The 19774-nt window shown below is 42.0% G+C and overlaps 1 protein-coding gene across 2 annotated transcripts; it reads left to right on the top strand.

The window, feature by feature from the left end:
* The first annotated feature begins 3951 nt into the window (after positions 1 to 3951).
* Positions 3952 to 19063, top strand: LOC110506315 (lysosomal acid phosphatase). 2 transcript variants are annotated; one of them, XM_021585844.2, is made up of 12 exons: positions 3952 to 4195; positions 5008 to 5143; positions 5301 to 5396; positions 5630 to 5716; positions 6161 to 6313; positions 6470 to 6568; positions 8859 to 8948; positions 11021 to 11153; positions 12333 to 12421; positions 12803 to 12909; positions 13884 to 14059; positions 15462 to 19063. In XM_021585844.2, exons 4-12 carry the CDS (start codon positions 5636 to 5638, stop codon positions 15590 to 15592), a joined length of 1059 nt encoding a protein of 352 aa, XP_021441519.2. In that variant the 5' UTR covers positions 3952 to 4195; positions 5008 to 5143; positions 5301 to 5396; positions 5630 to 5635; the 3' UTR covers positions 15593 to 19063. The 2 variants fall into 2 exon arrangements, with proteins under 2 accessions (XP_021441519.2, XP_021441518.2); XM_021585843.2 differs by lacking the exon at positions 5008 to 5143.
* The last annotated feature ends 711 nt before the right edge of the window (positions 19064 to 19774 follow it).

Raw genomic sequence — 19774 nt, 5'->3', positions numbered from 1 at the left:
TGTCACCTACAGGTAGGTGTTTGTCCCCCCCTGTGTGCTGAGTGTGTCAGGTTCTTGTCCAGTTCTGGAATTCAGGTCGCCACAGACTAGTACATGTCCTGGGGCATGAAAATTGTTCATCTCCCCCTCTAGGATGGAGAAGCTGTCATCGTTAAAGGATGGGGATTCTACTGGGAGGATGTAGGTAGCACACATGAGGGCATTTTTCGATGTTGAGATTATTTCCTCATTCATTTCTAGCCAGATGTAAAAATGTTCCTGTTTCGACTAATTTAATGGAGTGGGTTAGGTCTGCTCTATACCAAATTAGCATACCCCCTGAGTCTCTTCTCTGTTTCACACCTTGTAGTTTGGTGGATGGAACTACCAGCTCTCTCTAACCTAGAGGGCAACCAGTGTGTCCATCTCCTTTATACCATGTTTCTTGTAGGATGACAATGTCTGTATTTTCAATTCCTTTGATGAAGTCTGGGTTCCTGCTCTTTAGGCCAAAGGCAGATGACCTCAGACCTTGTATATTCCAGGATGAGATAGTAAAAGCTTTGTGTTCCATAGTGTCTAGTATTGTTTTTGTGTGGTTTAGGCCCTGAACTTCACAGTAGCTGTGAGCAGAGCATGTTGAGCATTTGATATACATACCTGTAAGGTCGCAGGATGGGGCTTGGGGGGTGTAATAGTGGGGGTTAGGCCTGTTGCTCTGCTCACGGCCTGGGCATATGTCCTGCTGTCATGTTGAGGTCCTTGCTGCAGGGGTGGGGGCATGGGGTAGGCAGAAGAGGCATTGGTCTGATATGGGGGGCCTATATAGTGTGGCCAGGGTTTTCTTCGGGTGTCTTAGCTGGTTGGGGTGTGGCTGGTTATTGCTGTGGTCTAGGTGTAGGGCCTCTTGTAGGGCCTCTTGGTGTGGGTTATCTCGGTGCAGGTCCTTCACGGGGGGGTGTTGCAGGTCTGGGAGGGTGTCTCACTGGTCTGGGCAGGGTGTCCGTTGCTCTGTTGCTCCTGTGTGAGGTCCTGGGGCTACGGTTGAGAAGCTAGCCAAAAAGACAGAAGGCTACTCTGGGGCCGTCATCATCATCATATGAAATGCCCTCATGCAGCCTGTCAGGAAAGTGCAGTCAACCACACAATTCCAAAAAGTAATTTATACACATGATATAGGAACTCTATTGCAGTCGACTCTTGTAAACCACACTGAAGGTGTATCGCTTTCTCTACTATTGAGGAGATTTAAGATAGTTTGTTGTTTGTGATGGTACTCTAGGTGTGAGGGCCGTCCCGTGCCAGCAGTCAATTAAAGGTGGATGACCACAGCATGTTCCAGTATGTTTGTAAGCAGTGAATGTGAATGTCAGTGAACATAGGGAGTGTGTGTGTTGTGAATGTATGTTTCTCACCACGCAGATAACGGGCATCAGCAGCTTGTCGCTAGGTACATCCATCCAGGTCAATTCTATGGCAGCCAGGTCCCCAGGGCCTGGCAGAAATTTGATGAACTGACTTGTTGGAAAGGTGGCACCCTATGATGTGCCACATTAAAAGTCACTGAGCTCTTCAATAAGGACATTCTACTGCCAATGTTTCTCTGGAGATTGGTATGGCTGTGTGCTCGATTTTATAAACCTGTCAGCAAAGGATGTGGCTGAAATGTCTGAATCCACTCATTTGAAGGGGTTTCCACATACGTGTGTGTGTGTGTGTGTGTGTGTGTGTGTCTGTCTGTACAGTAGTTGTGGGTCTATCGGATCAGTAAATCTGAAGTCAGTTCTGGTTCCAGAGGGGATCTCAATGCTGTTACACATAGCCATGTTAACCAAGTTACCCTGACTTAACAAACCCTGAATTAAAAAAGATGTGTGTGTTATTATTTCATTTTAACTTTACATTATACCCCGTGTTAAGACTGACTACACCCTTCCCTTATTTATTTCTACCCACATTTCTGTCCACAACTTTTGAATCAAGTAATAATTAAACAGACACGTGCTGTCTTTCCAATTGATGTAAACTTCCACACAAATATTAATTAGAAAAATCAAAATACCTTCACACTGTAGGTCTGTTGTTTTAACAATGTAATAATAATATATACCATTTAGCAAATGCTTTTATCCAAAGCGACACAGTAATTTCTGCTTAAATTTCACATACGGGGGGGAGGGGGCCTGGGAATCGAACTCACAACCCTTGCGGTGCAATCGCCCTCCTTTACAGGACCACACATTTATAATGTAATGCTTGTTTATAACAGTGATAACAGTATATAGTAGTGTAATAATTGTTTACAACAATGTACAGCACATCTAACAATGCACAGATGCATTTGAAGAGCCTATTTTGTTTTCAAAATCATCAGACCCCTGACGGGGAGCAGCCTGGGGGACATCTACGGAATGGAAATTAAACTATTTCAGATATTAAAATATCAATTATAAATTGCTTTTCAATGTATTTATATGTAACATTATTGTTGAATAAACATTTTGATGCCCCCTTAATAAGATATATGTTTTTGAACTGATTGTATCTTTTATTTCTATTACCCACCTTGGCAGAGTACCTATTTACAAATAACCACTAGAACTCTAGTACCCCGTGTATATAGCCAAGTTATCATTACTCGTTGTGGATTTATTCCTCTTGTTATTTTATATTAGTACATTTTTCTCCCTGCATTTTTGTGAAGGGCCGTAAGTAATCATTTCATAGTCTACACCTGTTTGAAACAAATATTCAAAACCTAGTTAAATAGCATGAAAAGGGTAGAGTAGGATCAGAGAAACAGAACGCATCTTGAATCACTGGAGAAGTCCATGAGGTAGGGTCTTTGTCCATAGCAGAGAGATATTTGGGTGTGTGAGACTTGACATCAGAAGAGTTACAGGGTGTGTTAAGTGGTGATGCCACTTGCCATCCCTTCAGGTTATTGGCATTAGGTAGGACTAAATACATTTAACCCTCCTGCTGTGTTCCGGTCGGAACGGAAGTTTTCTCTCTGAAAAATGTAGTTCATTTAATCTGATTGTCTTGTGTCCACACAGGCCATCTGAACACACAAAATACATTTAGATGATCTTCATTACATATTGGGTGTTTTATTTAACTTTTGTACACCTGTGGTGTTGCCGGTCAAAATAACCGGTCATTAGAAATGAATGGGTAAGACTACAATTAGTGTATAAAATTGAGTTCAGGCACATGCACATTCAGCAGATGAACACACTTCCTCTTCCAGACCCCCACATACATGTGTGTTTGAGCACACGCTTCCAAGGCAACCCCCACAGGAACCTTTCCCCAATAGAATCCGTTTCCCAAACGGGAACCACACCTGTTGGCATTCTCACATAGAATCGCAACATTGTTTTCAATAATGTTTAGAACTTTTCTGTAGGCTCTGGTATATATAGCTTTTTTGAGGCCTTGCTCCCAATTCATTCTGTGGCAGCGCAATGACCGAACAATATACTGTATGTGAGGCTCTTGATCATATCTTTGATCGTGACACTGGTGAGGAGAGAGTCCTTGTCAAACTTTGACACAAAGTAGTCTGTGATAAATAGCACAATATCTTTCATCTGATTATTTGTTATAGTCTAAATAATCCATACATTATGCTTTTTCTTACTCAAAAACTAGTTGTATGAGCTCAGATCAATGAGGCTTACAGACCATAAATAGCACATAGAAGTTCAAAACTTGTAATGTTCACAAGAACTTAAGTTGATAAAAAGATCATTATGTGATAATATATGTATTATTATGGATTTATAATCAGCTATAATGGAGTGGTCATTTTGGACCGGGAACACAGAAATAGTTAACATGAAAAGAACACAACAGGGTTAAATCGTGGAGTAGGGTGGTGTTATTTTAATTTTATTACGTTTTTAAAAATGTTTTGTGAGTGTAGTGTTAAATGGTAGGGTATTTGTTTATTTATTTCAAGCAAAGTATAAGGGAGTTGTACTCCAGTCTAGTAGGTGGCGGTAATGCAACATATTGGATGCCAACCGCCGTTAAACCTCCTCGAAGAAGAAGAAGAAGTTTACAAACATATTTTGACGGTTGTATTATATAGCTAATGTGTTCAAGTAACCGGACGTTGACGATGGACTCCACTGTACTGCTTCTATTGACAATGTTCGCTGTTTTAGGTAAAGTTGTTGGAGACAGAAGACTGACATTTGTAACGGTGGTGAGTATGCTGTTAGCTAGAAAAGAATCGCTGAAGCTCGAGACTTATATTTCCCTCACTAACTTTAAACATCAGCAATCTGAGCAGCTACCCAATCTACCTACCTCATCCCCATATTGTTTTTATTTACTTTTCTTCTCTTTTGCACATCAGTATTTCTACTTGCACATCACCATCTACTCATCTATCACCCCAGTGTTAATTTGCTAAATTGTAATTACTTCGCTACTATGGCCTATTTATTGCCTTACCTCACGTCATTTGCACACACTGTATATAGACTTGATGTTTTTTTTTATGTGTTATTGACTGTACGGTTGTTTAACCCATGTGTAACTCTGTGATGTTGTTTGTGTCGCACTGCTGTGCTTTATCTTGGCCAGGTCGCAGTTGTAAATGAGAACTTGTTCTCAACTAGCTTACCTGGTTAAATAAAGTTTAAATAAAAATCATACGGTTGATTTGCAAGTTGACTTGTTTAGCTGAAGTTCGCCAGCTAGCGTTAACTTGTGTGTGCTAACTAGTGTTCGTTTTAACGTAAACTGGCTTGAGACGCAGTCGTCTCTGACGGTCATTCTTCTCTTTAAATGTTACACAATAAGTGAACTGGCAACGTTAGTAGGTAGCTAACTCTAACTACCTAACATAGCTAGCTGGAATACGTAATGTTACCAAAAGAGGAACTGACGTTAGCTAGCAACATTGTTTTGCCATAGGCTAGCCTGGTAAACGTTATCGAGTCTGGACAGTGTTGTGTAACGTTATCTAGATAACGTTAAGCTAATACGGTTTCACTGTTGCCTGTTTTTTAGGGCTGTACAAGCTACTATGTGACCCCAATGACTATTTCACGTAACGTTAACTAGCTGACTAATAAAGGTCACAAAGAAGAGAGAAATTATTGGATGAACAGCAACACTGGATTGTTGCTATGTTGACTTTGCTCTAGTAAGTGTGGCTATGTTAATGCAAGACAAAATACACATTGATTGAGTTTAGCCTAATTGGGGTGTAGGATCCTGCTTGTGCTGGACATGGGAAAGGCTAGTCCAACCAGTTTGTCACTTGCTTAGAATGTCATGTTTGGGATTTTTTTTTTACCTAGCTCTACCGCCATGGTGACCGATCCCCAGTCAAAGCCTACCCCACTGATCGCTACCAGGAGAGCTCTTGGCCACAGGGCTTTGGACAGCTCTCGCAGGTAAAGTTTAAAAAATGATCAAGTACTGAATTACACTAGCCTGAAACCCAGAACCTGTTTTGCAAACGTTCAACTCTTTGTACTCCGTGTCATGCGAAAGCAATGTTTAGCATGACACTGAGTGGAATGATCCCTCAAACAAACTGGTACCCAAGCATGAGGAAGAATCCTGATGCACTGACGGGTGTGGTTCTTGCTGTACTAATAGCACACCATTTCTGGGATCTCTACAGGAAGGAATGAGGCAGCACTTTGAGCTGGGACAGGTGCTGCGGAAACGCTATCAGGGTTTTCTAAATGACACCTATGACCGACATGAGGTAATTTATGGTTTAGTTCCTTGTTGAAACTATGATGGTCTCACAGACTAATTTAAATTAGAAATGCAAATTGGATCATGGGTATTGCCCAGGTTAAACAAACTGTGGACTCTTCCAAAAATGCACTAGGCTTCTGAGTGGCGCAGTGGTCTAATGCACTGCATCTTATTGCAAGAGGTGTCACTACAGTCCCTGGTTCAAAACCCTGGGCGTGATTGGGAGGCCTATAGGGCGGCACACAATTGGCCCAGCGTCGCCCAGGGTTTGGCCGGGGTAGGCCGTCATTGTAAATAAGAATTTGTTCTTAACTGACTTGCCTAGTTAAGTAAAGGTTTAAGAAGAAAAATCCAAGTAAAACCAGTTCAAGGTTGTAGCCACTGAACTACAAAAGGAAGTATCTTGTTTCAATGATAACCACCCCCCCTCCTATTGTTCTTTGTCTAGATTTCTGTGAGGAGCACAGACTATGACCGGACCTTGATGAGTGCAGAGGCCAACCTTGCAGGATTGTACCCTCCCAATGGATCACAGGTCTTCAACCCATCACTGGAGTGGCAGCCTATTCCTGTTCACACTGTACCCCAGGATGAGGAGAGGGTGAGCAGGGTGATGAGGTCTTGGGTGATATCCAAAGATGGACAACAGCCACAAAATAAAGAAATTCTGAATATGATTTTGTTTTAAATAAATAATATTTAAATAATTGGCTACCTCCATACTAATGTACACATCTAAAATGTCTATCTATTTCAGCTTTTGTCATTTCCCATTCTGGGTTGCCCTCGTTATAAAATCCTCATGATTGAGACTGAACGCACAGAAAAGTACCTCAACATGACATTTCTATACAAAGTAAGTGGCACTGCAGTCACTGGAATTAAGGTGATGACTGGCTAATGAGGCTTGAGACTTATTCTTATGAAATGTGATTACCTTATCATTAACTGTCTATGGCTTGAGTCTTCACAATTCATCTTTAGATTCATCACGCCCCTAACCCCGCCTGACCTAAAGTCATGAAATTCTCAACATAGGTGCCACCATGGCAGACCCATTAGGTCCGCCATGGTGGATTTTCCACTATTTAGAAAAACACTAAAAACGCTACTCTTCTGGCACCGAATGGCCGATCTTCACAAAACTTGATATGTTGCGTCTATGGACAAAGGTCTCTCAATGCAATACTTTTCAGACTAGTACCTAAAACAACATGGCCGCTATTGACCAGTAAACATTCACAAGGGGCATGGTCTGGCTCATAAATGCATATACAGTGCATTCGGAAAGTATTCAGATCCATTGACTTTGTCCTCATTTTTAAAATGTTATTCTTATTCTAAAATGGATGAGAATTTTTTAAAATAATCCTGAACAATCTCCACACTACCCCATAATGAAAATTGGCAAATGTATTAAAAATGAACACATACCTTATTTACATAACTACTCAGACCCTTTGCTATGAGACTAGAAATTGAGCTTAGATGCATCCTGTTTCCATTGATCATTGTTGATGTTTCTACAACTTGATTGGAGTCCACCTGTGTTAAATTCAATTGATTGGCCATGATTTGGAAAGGCAAACACCGGTCGGTCTATATAAGGTCCCACAGTTGACAATGCAAAAACCAAGCCATGAGGTCAAATGACTTGTATGTAGAGCTCTGAGACAGGATTGTGTCAAGGCACAGATCTGGGGAAGGGTACCAAAACATTTATGAAGCATTTGAAGGTCCTGAGGAACACCGTGGCTTCCATCATTCTTAAATGGAATTAGTTTGGAACCACCAAGACTCGTTCTAGAGCTGTACTGTTTACAATCGGGGGAGAAGGGCCTTGGTCAAGGAGGTGACCAAGAACCGGATGGTCACTCTGACAGCGCTCCAGAGTTCCTCTGTGAAGATGGGAGAACCTTCCAGAAGGACATCCATCTCTGCAGGACTCCACCAATCAGGCCTTTTATGTTAGTGGCGAGATGGAAGCCACAACTCAGTAAAAGGCATGTGACATCCCGCTTGGAGTTTGCCAAAAGGCACCTAAAGGACTCAACCATGAGAGAAACAAGATTCTCTGGTCTGATTGAATTCTTCTCCTGAATGCCAAGCGTCACGTCTGGAGGAAACCTGGCACCATCCCTACGGCAAAGCATGGGGGTAGCAGCATCATGCTGTGGAGACATTTTTCAGTGGCAGGGACTGGGAGACCAGTCAGGATTGAGGCAAAGATGAATGGAGCAAAGTACAGAGAGATCCTTGATGAAAACCTTCAGAGCGTTCAGGACTTCAGACTGGGACTAAGGTTCACCTTCCAACAGTACAATGACCACAAGCACACAACCAAGACAAAGCAGGAGTGGCTTTGGGACAAGTCTCTGAAAGTCCTTGAGTGGCCCAGCCAGAGCCCGGACTTGAACCCAATCGAATATCTCTGAAGAGACCTGAAAATAGCTGTGCAGCGACGCTCCCCATCCAACCTGACAGAGCTTGAGAGGATCTGCGGAGAAGAATGGGAGAAACTCCCCAAATACAGGTATGCCAAGCTTGTAGCGTCATACCGAAGGCTACAAGCTGTAATCGCTGCCAAAGGTACTTCAACAAAGTACTGAGTAAAGCGTCTGAATACTTAAGTAAATGTGATATTTCAGTTTTAATAAATTAGCTAACATTTCAACAACAAAAAATGCCTTGTCATTATGGGTATTTTGTGTAGATTGATTGGGGGGGTACTACTTCATCAAACTTCATCAATTTTAGAATAAGGCTGTAATGTAAGAACATGTGGAAAAAGTCATGGGGTCTGAACTTTATGAATGCACTGTAAATCAGTCAAGGATATTTGTTGTAACAATTTATTACACATTGCAAACACTGTCAAGACACAACATGTACAAGAACATTCATATCGAACACAGTGGCGCTAGTGGGCACGTGTTTACATTGCTGAATCTATTTAACTCCGTCTAGGGGGGTGCAGCATCACTTGCGGGGGACAACGTGTTTGCTGTTGCCTTGTTTCTACCTTGTTTTGAATTTCTTCTCCATCACTTGCCAACCACATGTTGAGCTGTCAAAGCTGTGTCGACAATCTTAACTTTGAATGCCCCTTGTCTAGATTATCATTGTTTGATCCTTTGCTTTTACAGGATCTAATAGCAACGGTACGGGAGAAAACTGGTCTGAAGAACACCACCATTGAGACTGTTTGGAGTGTCCATGACACCCTGTTCTGTGAGGTAAGCAGCATATTACCTATAATAAACTCAGCAAAAATAGAAATGTCCCCTCACTGTCAACTGCGTTTCTTTTCAAACTTAACAAGTTTAAATATTTGTATGAACATAAGATTCAACAACTGAGAGACAAACTGAACAAGTTCCACAGACATGTGACTAACAGACATGGAATAATGTGTCCCTGAACAAAGTGGGGGTCAAATGTAACAGTCACCAGCTGCATTAAGTACTGCAGTGCATATCCTCCTCATGGACTGCACCAGATTTGCCAATTCTTACTGTGAGATGTTACCCCACTCTTCCACCAAGGCACCTGCAAGTTCCCGGACATTTCTGGGGGGAATGGCCCTAGCCCTCACCCTCCGATCCAGCAGGTCCCAGACGTGCTCAATGAGATTGAGATCCGGGCTCTTCGCTGGCCATGGCAGAACACTGACGTTCCTGTCTTGCAGGAAATCACACACAGAACGAGCAGTATGGCTGGTGGCATTGTCATGCTGGAGGGTCATGTCAGGATGAGCCTGCAGGAAGGGTACCACATGAGGGAGGAGGATATCTTCCCTGTAACGCACAGCTCAGTCCGATGATGCTGTGATACACCGCCCCAGACCATGACGGACCCTCCACCTCCCAATCAATCCCACTCCAGAGTACAGGCCTCGGTGTAACGCTCATTCCTTCGACGATAAACGCCAATCTGACCATCACCCCTGGTGAGACAAAACCGCAACTCGTCAGTGTATAGCTTTTTTTGCCAGTCCTGTCTGATCCGGCGACGGTGGGTTTGTGCCCATAGGCGATGTTGTTGCCGGTGATGTAAGGCAGGTCCTCACCAAACAACAGGCCTACAAGCCCTCAGTCCAGCCTCTCTCAGCTTATTGCGGACAGTCTGAGCACTGATGGAGGGATTGTGCGATCCTGATGTAACTCGGGCAGTTGTTGTTGCCATCCTGTACCTGTCCCGCAGGTGTGATGTTCGGATGTACCAATCCTGTGCAGGTGTTGTTACGTGGTCTGCCACTGCGAGGACGATCAGCTGTCTGTCCTGTCTCCTTGTAGCGCTGTCTTAGGCGTCTCACAGTACGGACATTGCAATTTATTGCCCTGGCCACATCTACAGTCCTCATGCCTCCTTGCAGCATGCCTAAGGCATGTTCACACAGATGAGCAGAGACCCTGGGCATATTTCTTTTGGTGTTTTTCAAAGTCAGTAGAAATGCCTCTTTAGTGTCCTAACTGTGACCTTAATTACCTACCGTCTGTAAGCTGTTAGTGTCTTAATGACTGTTCCACAAGTGCATGTTCATTAATTGTTTATGATTCATTGAACAAACAATGGGTTAGTGTTTAGTGTTTTAAAACCGTGTTTTAAACCCTTTACAATGAAGATCTGTGAAGTTATTTGGACTTCTACAAATTCTTTGACAGGGTCCTGAGTTTAGCTATAATTCCTTATAATTGTGTCACTTTGCTTACTATCAATGTAGAATATATTGCGAAACATTACAGAATTTCCAGCGTACAGTTTGCCATAAATCATGCAGATTGAGTCCATGTTAAACTTTTAAGTTGGGATGTGAAATATTCCTACAGCCAATGTTTTAGGTAGCGAAGGAACCACAGTGGTTTATGGAAGTGAAAACCGAACTGTGACCCTGTGGCTACTCAGCCTTGTGACCGTTGCGACGTGAGGGAAGTCATGCTTTACTCTGGTCAGCTGAAATAAACCTGCCATGTAGAAACATTTGGGAAGGGCTGGGGAGACACAAAGGCAGCAATGTGGTCATTCATTGTCTCCAGCCAGATTAAAACTATTTATTTGTATTTCACGAAACTTGTTAATCAAGAAATGTTGCCTATACCTACTTTAATTTCATTGGTGGTTATATTGTTAACCTTGTTTTATTGGCTGTTCTACACTAATGGTAGCAATATCATACTATTTTACTTTAGAGACGGACAACAGCATGTAGATTGAATGGTATTATCTTACTAACATTGTTGTGTAGTTTCACCTTGATTCAGTGTCATGAGCATATTGTTTTTTTTGTTCTCCATATATGGCATTTCAGGCAAGGCACAACATGACTGCTCCTGACTGGGTGACCCCTGAGATCATGGATGATCTTAGGAAGCTCAAAGACTTTGGCTTTGAAATCCTGTTTGAGGTCTACAAGCATCAGGAGAAAAGCCGTCTCCAAGGAGGTACTGTCAGAATGGGAAGGGCAGAAACGTGTTTCAGCTTAGCTATCTACATTTCCTTTTGCATGTGCTATTTAGTGATGGCCATGGCTGCTGTCGGAGGTAACTGTCCCGTCCCACTTCCCTGGTTTCCTTTTCCCCACACCTGGGCCCATTTTTTTTTTTTCAAAAGTTCTATCTGGATTTCACCTGTTGGATAGGTTTAAATGTATAGAATGAATAGAACAGATGAATGGAGACTCCGGTTCTATTTTAATGCGTTATTCCTATCCGATTTGCCGAAATCCAGATAACTTAAAATAAATAAAATGGGCCCTGAAGATTACGAATCACATTTTGCTCATGTTTCGTCACCTCTACTTTACGCGCAAATATTTGTGGTCACCCTCCCTTTTTTATTTTTCTCTCTGTCAATCATGAAATGATAATTATTCAGGTTTTACTGGTGAAACGTCCATGCAGCATCTGCATACCAACCATTTGATCTCAATCAGATTCATGGGGATAAGCATTTAGATCTTCTTGAAGTAGCCTACAGTGAGCACATTTTTGAGCATATTGTTTTAACATATTAGCATGTTTCAGTCAAAGCACACTTTTTGTCTTGTGCTGTTGGGTTTGGGCCACATGAGAGAGATGTGACCGTTTGCACAATGTGGTGTTTATTGTCTTACAGTAATGTTATACAATAGTATTCTACATAACAGAATTGAATATAATACCATCATTATGCGCTCTTGCAGACATTGCTTCAGCTTTGATCTTACTTTAGTAGATAAGCACCATTTGCCACGAGTAGAGTACAGGCTGTGTGTAAAGTAGAGGATCCCGCACATGTGCAGAAGCTTCGGGACCTTCAGCTGTCAGGAAGAGGGGTCCAAAAAAATTGGATTGGCAGCCACTCTGTTTAGTTATTGCATTTTCATCATATGGCCCTCAAATATATGAAAGTGATTAGAGATTTGAATATGCATTCATACATCTTTGGCTTAGTACGCTCATCTCAAACGATTAAACTACTTTGCACATCATCAAGATGAAGACTAGCCCCACAACCAACATTGAAGTCAGCTGATGTTTTATGTAATGGCAATAGCACTGAAGGAAGGAGATAAGAGATGGTAAATCTTCTCATTGTCTACTTAACTGCTAACTATAGGCTTTTACTACTCCATCAAATAGGTGTCCTCTTGGGTAGCATTGTAAATAACATCTCAGAGTCTGCACTTCCCGACTCCAATCGCCGTCTGAAGATGATGATGCTCTCTGCGGTAAGCTTTTAAATCTTGTGCATGATCTCCTTTTTACGTGGATGCCTTGGACTGTTTGCTGCAAATTGTTCATCTAATGCAGGGACGGGCAACTGGTGGCCCATGCGACCGGCAGCCCCCATTTTTGTAGCTGTCACTCAATTAGCCCATGTCAGCACATTTTTGGGGGGGGATTGAAAGTTAACTAAACTTGTAGTAAGCATGGACAAATTACTGTCCGGATGGGGCCATTGCTCATCAGTTATCATATTAACAACTGCAAACATTTTTGTCTCTTATGGCAAAATGTGTTGAATTGCAGCAAACGTAAAACGGACACATTTTCTCTACGCCCCGTGGCAAAATGTGCCGAATGCATGAGTCTTTTGTGTTACTTTTCAGCATGACACCACCATTGTGGCTCTGCAGTCAAGTTTGAGTATCTTCAATGGAAAGCAGCCGCCCTATGCCTCCTGCCACATATTTGAACTCTATCAGGAGGACAACGGGTAGGTTGTACTGTGATGGAATAAGACCCTTGTTAATAGCTGTACCAAACTGTGTGTAGTTATATTATACTGTGTTATCTTGTGAACTGGCTTAGATAAGCAACGTTTGGTCAAATAAAATAAAAAATTCAGTACTAGTCATGTTTCAACACCTACTTGTTCAAGGGTTTTTCTTTATTTATACTATTTTCTACATTGTAGAATAATAGTGATGATAACAACACATATGGAGTCATATAGTAACCAAAAAAGTTCTACGACTACTGGTTGGTTGTTTGCAGCAATTTGACCATGAAGGCCTGATTTAACGCAGTCTCTAAACAGTTGATGATGAGATTTGTCTGTTACTTGAACTCAATTTCTGAGGCTGGAAACTCTAATGAACGTATCCTCGGTAGCAAAGGTAACTCTGGGTCTTCTTGATGGTTTTTGCAACTGCACTTGAAGAAACTTTCAAAGTTCTTGAAATTATCCCGGATTGACTGACCTTCATGTCTTAAAGTAATGATGGACTGTTGTTTCTCTTTGCTTATTTGAGCTGTTCTTGCCATAATATGGACTTGGTCTTTTACCAAATAGGTCTATCTTCTGTATACCACCCCTACCTTGACACAACACAACTGACTGGCTCAAACGCATGAAGAAGGAAAGAAATATCACAAATGAACTTTTAACGAGGTACACCTGTTCATTGAAATGCATTCCAGGTGACTACCTCATGACAGCTTTGCACACTTGGCATTTTCTCAACCAGCTTCATCAAGGAAAAGGGTGGCTAATCTCAAATATATTTTTGGGTTACTACATGATTCCATATGGGTTATTTCATAGTTTTGATGTCTTCACTATTATTCTACAATGTAGAAAATAGTACAAATAAATACCTTGAATGAGTAGGTGTCCAAACTTTTGACTGGTGCTTATATCTGATTGAGATCTGCTGTCAGTCTAATATAGGAGTCTATCCCATCTAGATCATTCACAGTGGCCATGTTTTATCGCAATGACACCACAAGAGCGCCATACCAACTGGCTATACCTAGCTGTGACCTCTTCTGCCCCCTGGAGGACTTTGTGCGCCTCACCAAACCATCCATCCCAGAGGATTGGGACAAGGAGTGCATGGTTGAGTCTCCTACAAAGGATACAGGTATGATGGGAGTAACATGGGCCGTTTGAAAAAGAGCCTCGAAGCAATAGAATGTGTTGAATAAGGGTTATTCCACTTTCAAGGGATACTTCGGGATTTTGCCAGAGGCCGTTTATCTACTTCTCCAGTGTCAGATGAACTCGTGGCTACCATTTTTTTTTTCTGTCTGTATTTTGAAGGAAGTTGCAAACTAGCATTACCCATAGACTTCCAGTCATTGCGCTAACGCCAGTTAGCAGTGGCTTGCGAAACTACCTCTAACTTCCTTCATACTGGACACAGATACATAAACATGGTATCCACGGGTTCACCTGACTCTGGGGAAGTAGATAAAGGGCCTCATTGCCAAAATCCCGAAGGTATCCCTTTAATTAAAATGGTGCAAAGAAAGAGGATTTTGAAACCTACCGTCTCAGATTGTTCTGAAACGGTTTCTGTAGTTAGAAACAGATAAGCATTCATTCAACATTATTTTGTTGAAATGTAATTTGATCTCTGAGAAATTAACCTAATTAATTGCACCTAAATTAGCCATTTTTTTCCCTAATGATAGGGTGCATATATTCTATATAGTACCTCGCATCCAATTTGGACCAAACTTCTTCCTATCAATGAGTAAGATATTCAAAACAATTGTCAAAAGCCACCTATAGAGCCCCTCCACACCAATACCACCCCAACAACAGAATACATTTTTATTTGAGATGTATTAATGCAGGGGTTCCCAAACTCTTTTGTGCCAACTCTATTTCTATGGGCATAAGCACTGTTCACACCCCTCTTGTTGGTGGAGTCAAGTCATATATAGCTCTCTAAGGCATGCAATAACTGACAAGAGCAAAACTGATAATGCTCTATCCAATTTTGAAATTGCATCTTGTGCATTCTACTATTACAACTTTCAAGAGTAAGTTAAAGCTGTACTGAGTTCCTGGTAATACCATTATGTATGATGGGACATAAAACAAATGACTTTAATGACTAATTTACCTGAACTGGTGGGAAGTACACTACCAAATTCACTGGGATTACATATAATGACAAAACAATACTCAAACTGCAGTTCAATACTATTTTTGGGGGTGATTTCTCATGTTTTACACATTGGTAGGAAGACGTTTGGACCAAATCATATGTCGGGTACTATATTTATTAAATATATTATATGAATCAAATAAAATTTAAAATGGCCAATTTTTGGGTGTAATTAGCTGCATTTCAGAGATCAAATTATATTTCAACAAAATAAAGTGGCAGGAATGCTTATCTTATGTTTCTAACTGCAGAAACTACTTCAGAACATTCTGAGATGGTGGGTGTCATGGCTTGCTGATTTGGCATGGAACGACTAATAATGTGTGTTTGACATATCTACTGTGTCTTTCTCTGGTCCAATCATCAGAGGTGGTCATCGGACTAGCAGTTTGTGGCTGTTTGCTCTTCCTCCTTATCGTCCTCCTGCTCGCTGTGCTTTGTCGGCAACGTGATCCCTCCGACGGCTACAGTCACATTCACAATGAGATTGAATCTTGACAAAAGTACAAACTCCACCGTAGGCAGGATTCATGGGAGAGTGAAGATGTTGTTTGAATGCCTCCCAGATCTGCCCTCTGGTGGGGGATGCAGGAAAAGGGAACACTAGACTCCTTTTTAGTGCAATTTTTATTTTAAACTTTTTACATTTAAAAAAAAAAAAAAAAGATTTTTCCTTCAAAGGGGACTGTGACCTTTGGCCAAAAATGCACAGAAACTTACTGGGGAGGACAAAGGTTATCTAGTCTTCTAGTCAACTGTTGTCATGGTAAGTATTCCTAAGCTTGTGAATGAAGTTGTTTACTGCATTCGGACAAAAATGGCTTTTTTAATGTTTTCAAATGCTACTTGTACTCATGGGTCCAAGTCACCTGACCAGCATTCTTACAAAATGTGGACCACTGGATGCTTCATGCTTGTTTGATTCTCCACTTGGAAAATAATGATCATTGTGACACTGAACCCGAGGGAGGACTGCTTGTGCTTCATTCTTCCAAGGAACAGATTTTGGCCGACTGTACTGCACATTCTTCTACCAAGTCTTTTGATAAAGAATACTATTCATTTCCTCTGGTGGTGATTGTCATGGTACTTGGAGAAGCCTTAACATCATGGTAGTCTTGGTAAAGGCTTTGCTCTATATGTCAGAGGCATGTACTACTAACAAGCCTGTCATGCTTTGTGCCTAGGGCTGTTAGATTCAATCTAAGGCACAGTAATTCATTTATTTGCTGAAAAAGCTACATGTATCTAACAGTGTGACTGCCCTCTTTCTGCTCTTTTAAAACTGCCTCTGAGGTTTAGACTTTTTTTTTAAGGAAGGTAAAGTTTTTTTTTTTTTTTTTCCCCCAAAGTAAAACAAAAAAATATTACAATATAAATACAGTATGATCCCTTTAAGTTAGTGAGTGCAGTGTCCCCCACTGAGTTCCCATCAAACAAGTCACTCTGACCAAGGTAAAGACAGCTTCAGGTTGGATATTCAACGGATATCCGCCTGTAGTTTTCCTTACATCCAGCAACCGCAGTTAGGAACAGTCAACCGTGACAAATCACATTTTTCAAATTTCAATAGCTCTTTAACCGTTACTCCTAAAACTTTCAAAACTGGTTCTAGCTAACCTGATGGCATAGACACACATTGCACTTTTTTTTTTTTTGGTCAATTTACATCTCGCACTATTTTAAATTATCTATAATTTGTTTTAACATTTCAATAGCTCCTTGGTTATGTGACCTGACTTCAAACAAGGTTCAGAATGTACACTCAGCGGGCCTACACATTGCACACCCTTTAGTTAGTCCATTTTAATCTCACAAGATTTTACATGAATTTTGTAAATGTTCTAATTTCATTAGCTCCTTGGTCATGTGACCTGACTTCAAACAAGGTTCAGAATGTCCAATGACTACCCTTGTATATTGCACACTCTTTAGTTTATCCATTTACATCTCACACGATTTTACATTTAATTTTTCAAACTGTATAATTTCAATTTCTCCTTGGTAATGTGACAGACTGACCTCAAACTACTTTCAGAATGTCCACGGACTGGTGGAGACGGGCGCCACGAGGCATCCAGTGCGGTAATGCGGCCGATCCCGGAGAAGCTGGCGGGAGCCCTGGAATGGGTATGCCACGAGGGAGGGGCCCAAGCCCTGGAAAGCGTTGCTGTTTCGGCAGCATTCGGTGAGCTCTCCCTGGCTCTTGAAAGTCCGGGGGAGAGGGTGTAAATCTCGCGCCGGGCAATATTACTTTACTATATCCGCAGCAGGTCTCCAAGGTGAACAGCCTCTGGCATGTTATAACAGTGTCGGTAAGGGAAGTTGGCAAAAAACATCCGTAACTTCGGGATAAGGTTTGGCTCTAAGGGCTGGGCTCGAACCGTGGCTGGGGGAGCAGTCCCTCCGTCACCCTCCTCTCACCACCATTTCATTGTGTGGTCCATCTTGTGGTCTCGCAAGGGGCTGCGTGCTGGGATTCGTTGGGATGGTGTCCGTCGGCAGGCCGAAGGCGGACTGGTGGGGGGTTGGGTCCGGCGATTGGTGGCGGCAACTCTGGAAGCACGCCAGGCCCTTCTCACGGATCTCTCCAGCTATGGCGCTCGCCTGCCCCACGCATTGTAGGTGGCGAGGTCGCCTCAAGTCTAGTGAGCGTAGAGGAGGAGACTAGACCCAATGGCCCTGCAGGGATAGGGCATTGCATGGATCTGGCTCATGCCCTACGAATTGGGGAGAGGTATCTCCAGCTTGTCTGGGGAGGGAGGCCTACGTCTGTGGGTAGTACCATCCATGCCCAGGGATTTGTATGTAGCAGAGCAGCTCACTCGCTGCAATATATTGAAAGTCAGCCCTCGAGCACTCAGGCCATGGATGTTGGTGTGAGGACAGCAGAAAAAAGCGGGCGGATCACCCAGAGCCTGTTTTTGAATTACCACGTGCACAGAGCCTGTTTCGACAGCGGGACTGTAGACGTTTTAGTAATTCCAGGGAGTAAGCCAAGGGAAAGGGGTGTTGACCGGGTAGGGAGAGTAGGTGTGGAGGTCTGTAGTTCCAGGGAGTAAGCTATACACACTCAGGCCCAGAGAGAGGGCGGTCAGAAAGTATAGGCCTAGAGACCAGGAATCAGAGGTCACCAGGTCAATAGGGGGCCTGCCTGGAGGTCAGGAAGGTCCAAGTGAATAGGTGTGTGTGACACTGTCCTTCAGGGGTGCAGAGCAGGCAACTTAATGTAAAATCGTTTGAGATGAAAATGGACAAACTGAAGGGTGTGCAATGTGTAGGCCCACTGAGTGTACATTCTGAACCTTGTTTGAAGTCAGAAGGTCACATGACCAAGGAGCTATTGAAATTCAAATGTAAAAAAAGTTTGTACATAGGGAGCATAAACAAACCAATTCAACTAGGAATACAAAATGCTACTCACACATGTTTATTAGCTTTGCAAAGTGAATTAATGTCCAAATCGTGAAAATAAGACCTGTGCTGTAACACAATCTAACCATGAATAAAAGTCCAATGTTGGTAGTGACTGCCCATGACTGCTTAACAATTAGTAACCATTATTCATATTACTTTACTATAATTTATAATAGGGCCTATTGTTTAACCAGACATCTGATTCAAGTTGTCCAGCTGGTTTTTGTAGACATCATGGCCCCAATAATAATGTCTCCATTTTATCACATCGCTACGTGACGGACTGGAGAGTAATTCTTATCTGTAATATTTTGTATTAAATCATGAACAATTGGTTTCACCGTAGTGCTTGAATTATGCTGTTTAACATAAAATCATTCATGTCCTGATATGCTGGAAATTAGTTGTAAGAATTTTTTGCACTGGGAATTGGCAAAACTTTATTTGATTTGAGTCACTGTTTGCATATGGATTGCTTAAACTGTATGTTGAGTGTCTTATCAATAATGTTGTCTTATGGCACCTGTTCAATAAATGGTTCTGTTCTTAAAATGTATTTGGGTCAATACTTGTTCCGAAAGGGGGGTGTACAGGTAACTGATTAAATGTGTCTTTAATTGGGCGTTGGGCCGCCGGAACCGCCTCAATGTGTCTGCATAGATTCTACAAGGAGGGGGGGGGAGACACTGACCCAAGTTGAGCCCGAGTAAATGGAACGTACAGTGATTCCATTTTTATCCACTTCTCTCTATGCGTAATCTGACCTTGAATTTAAAGATTCAGAACAACAGAATATCATGCGATTCACCTGCTATTATATTTGGGTGGAGATCAACGAAATGAAAGTGTGGTGCAGATTTGACAACAGATACGCTGTATTCTGACCTTGACTTAATTCCCCTCATTCCACCACCTTTACGCGCAATTAATAAGGTCCGGCAACCTGCCGGTTCCAAGTGAAACGACATCTTTCTTTTCCCCGATGGAATTAACACAATTCTCCATGCACTGTAATTTACAAATTGATAAAAGCTAGGTAAATGAGTGAACTATTTGGGGAAGGGGATTGTAAAACTAAATAACATTTGTTTTAGATCTATTTTACCTGGAGACATATGTGACACCAGTCATATGGCAGGAAAGTGAAGGATATTAACATAATGTATCACCTTTTCCACAGTGAAGTTTATGAAATGCTGGCTTTATGACCTTTTCAGGGATGATATTTGGAGAGCCAATCTGTAGGCTTCGTAGCCATGCGCA

The sequence above is a fragment of the Oncorhynchus mykiss genome, chromosome 26 (assembly GCF_013265735.2).
Source record: "Oncorhynchus mykiss isolate Arlee chromosome 26, USDA_OmykA_1.1, whole genome shotgun sequence".
NCBI lineage: Eukaryota > Metazoa > Chordata > Actinopteri > Salmoniformes > Salmonidae > Oncorhynchus > Oncorhynchus mykiss.
The sequence above is the reverse complement of the archived record's forward strand: the minus strand, read 5'-3'. Positions and strand labels throughout refer to the sequence as shown.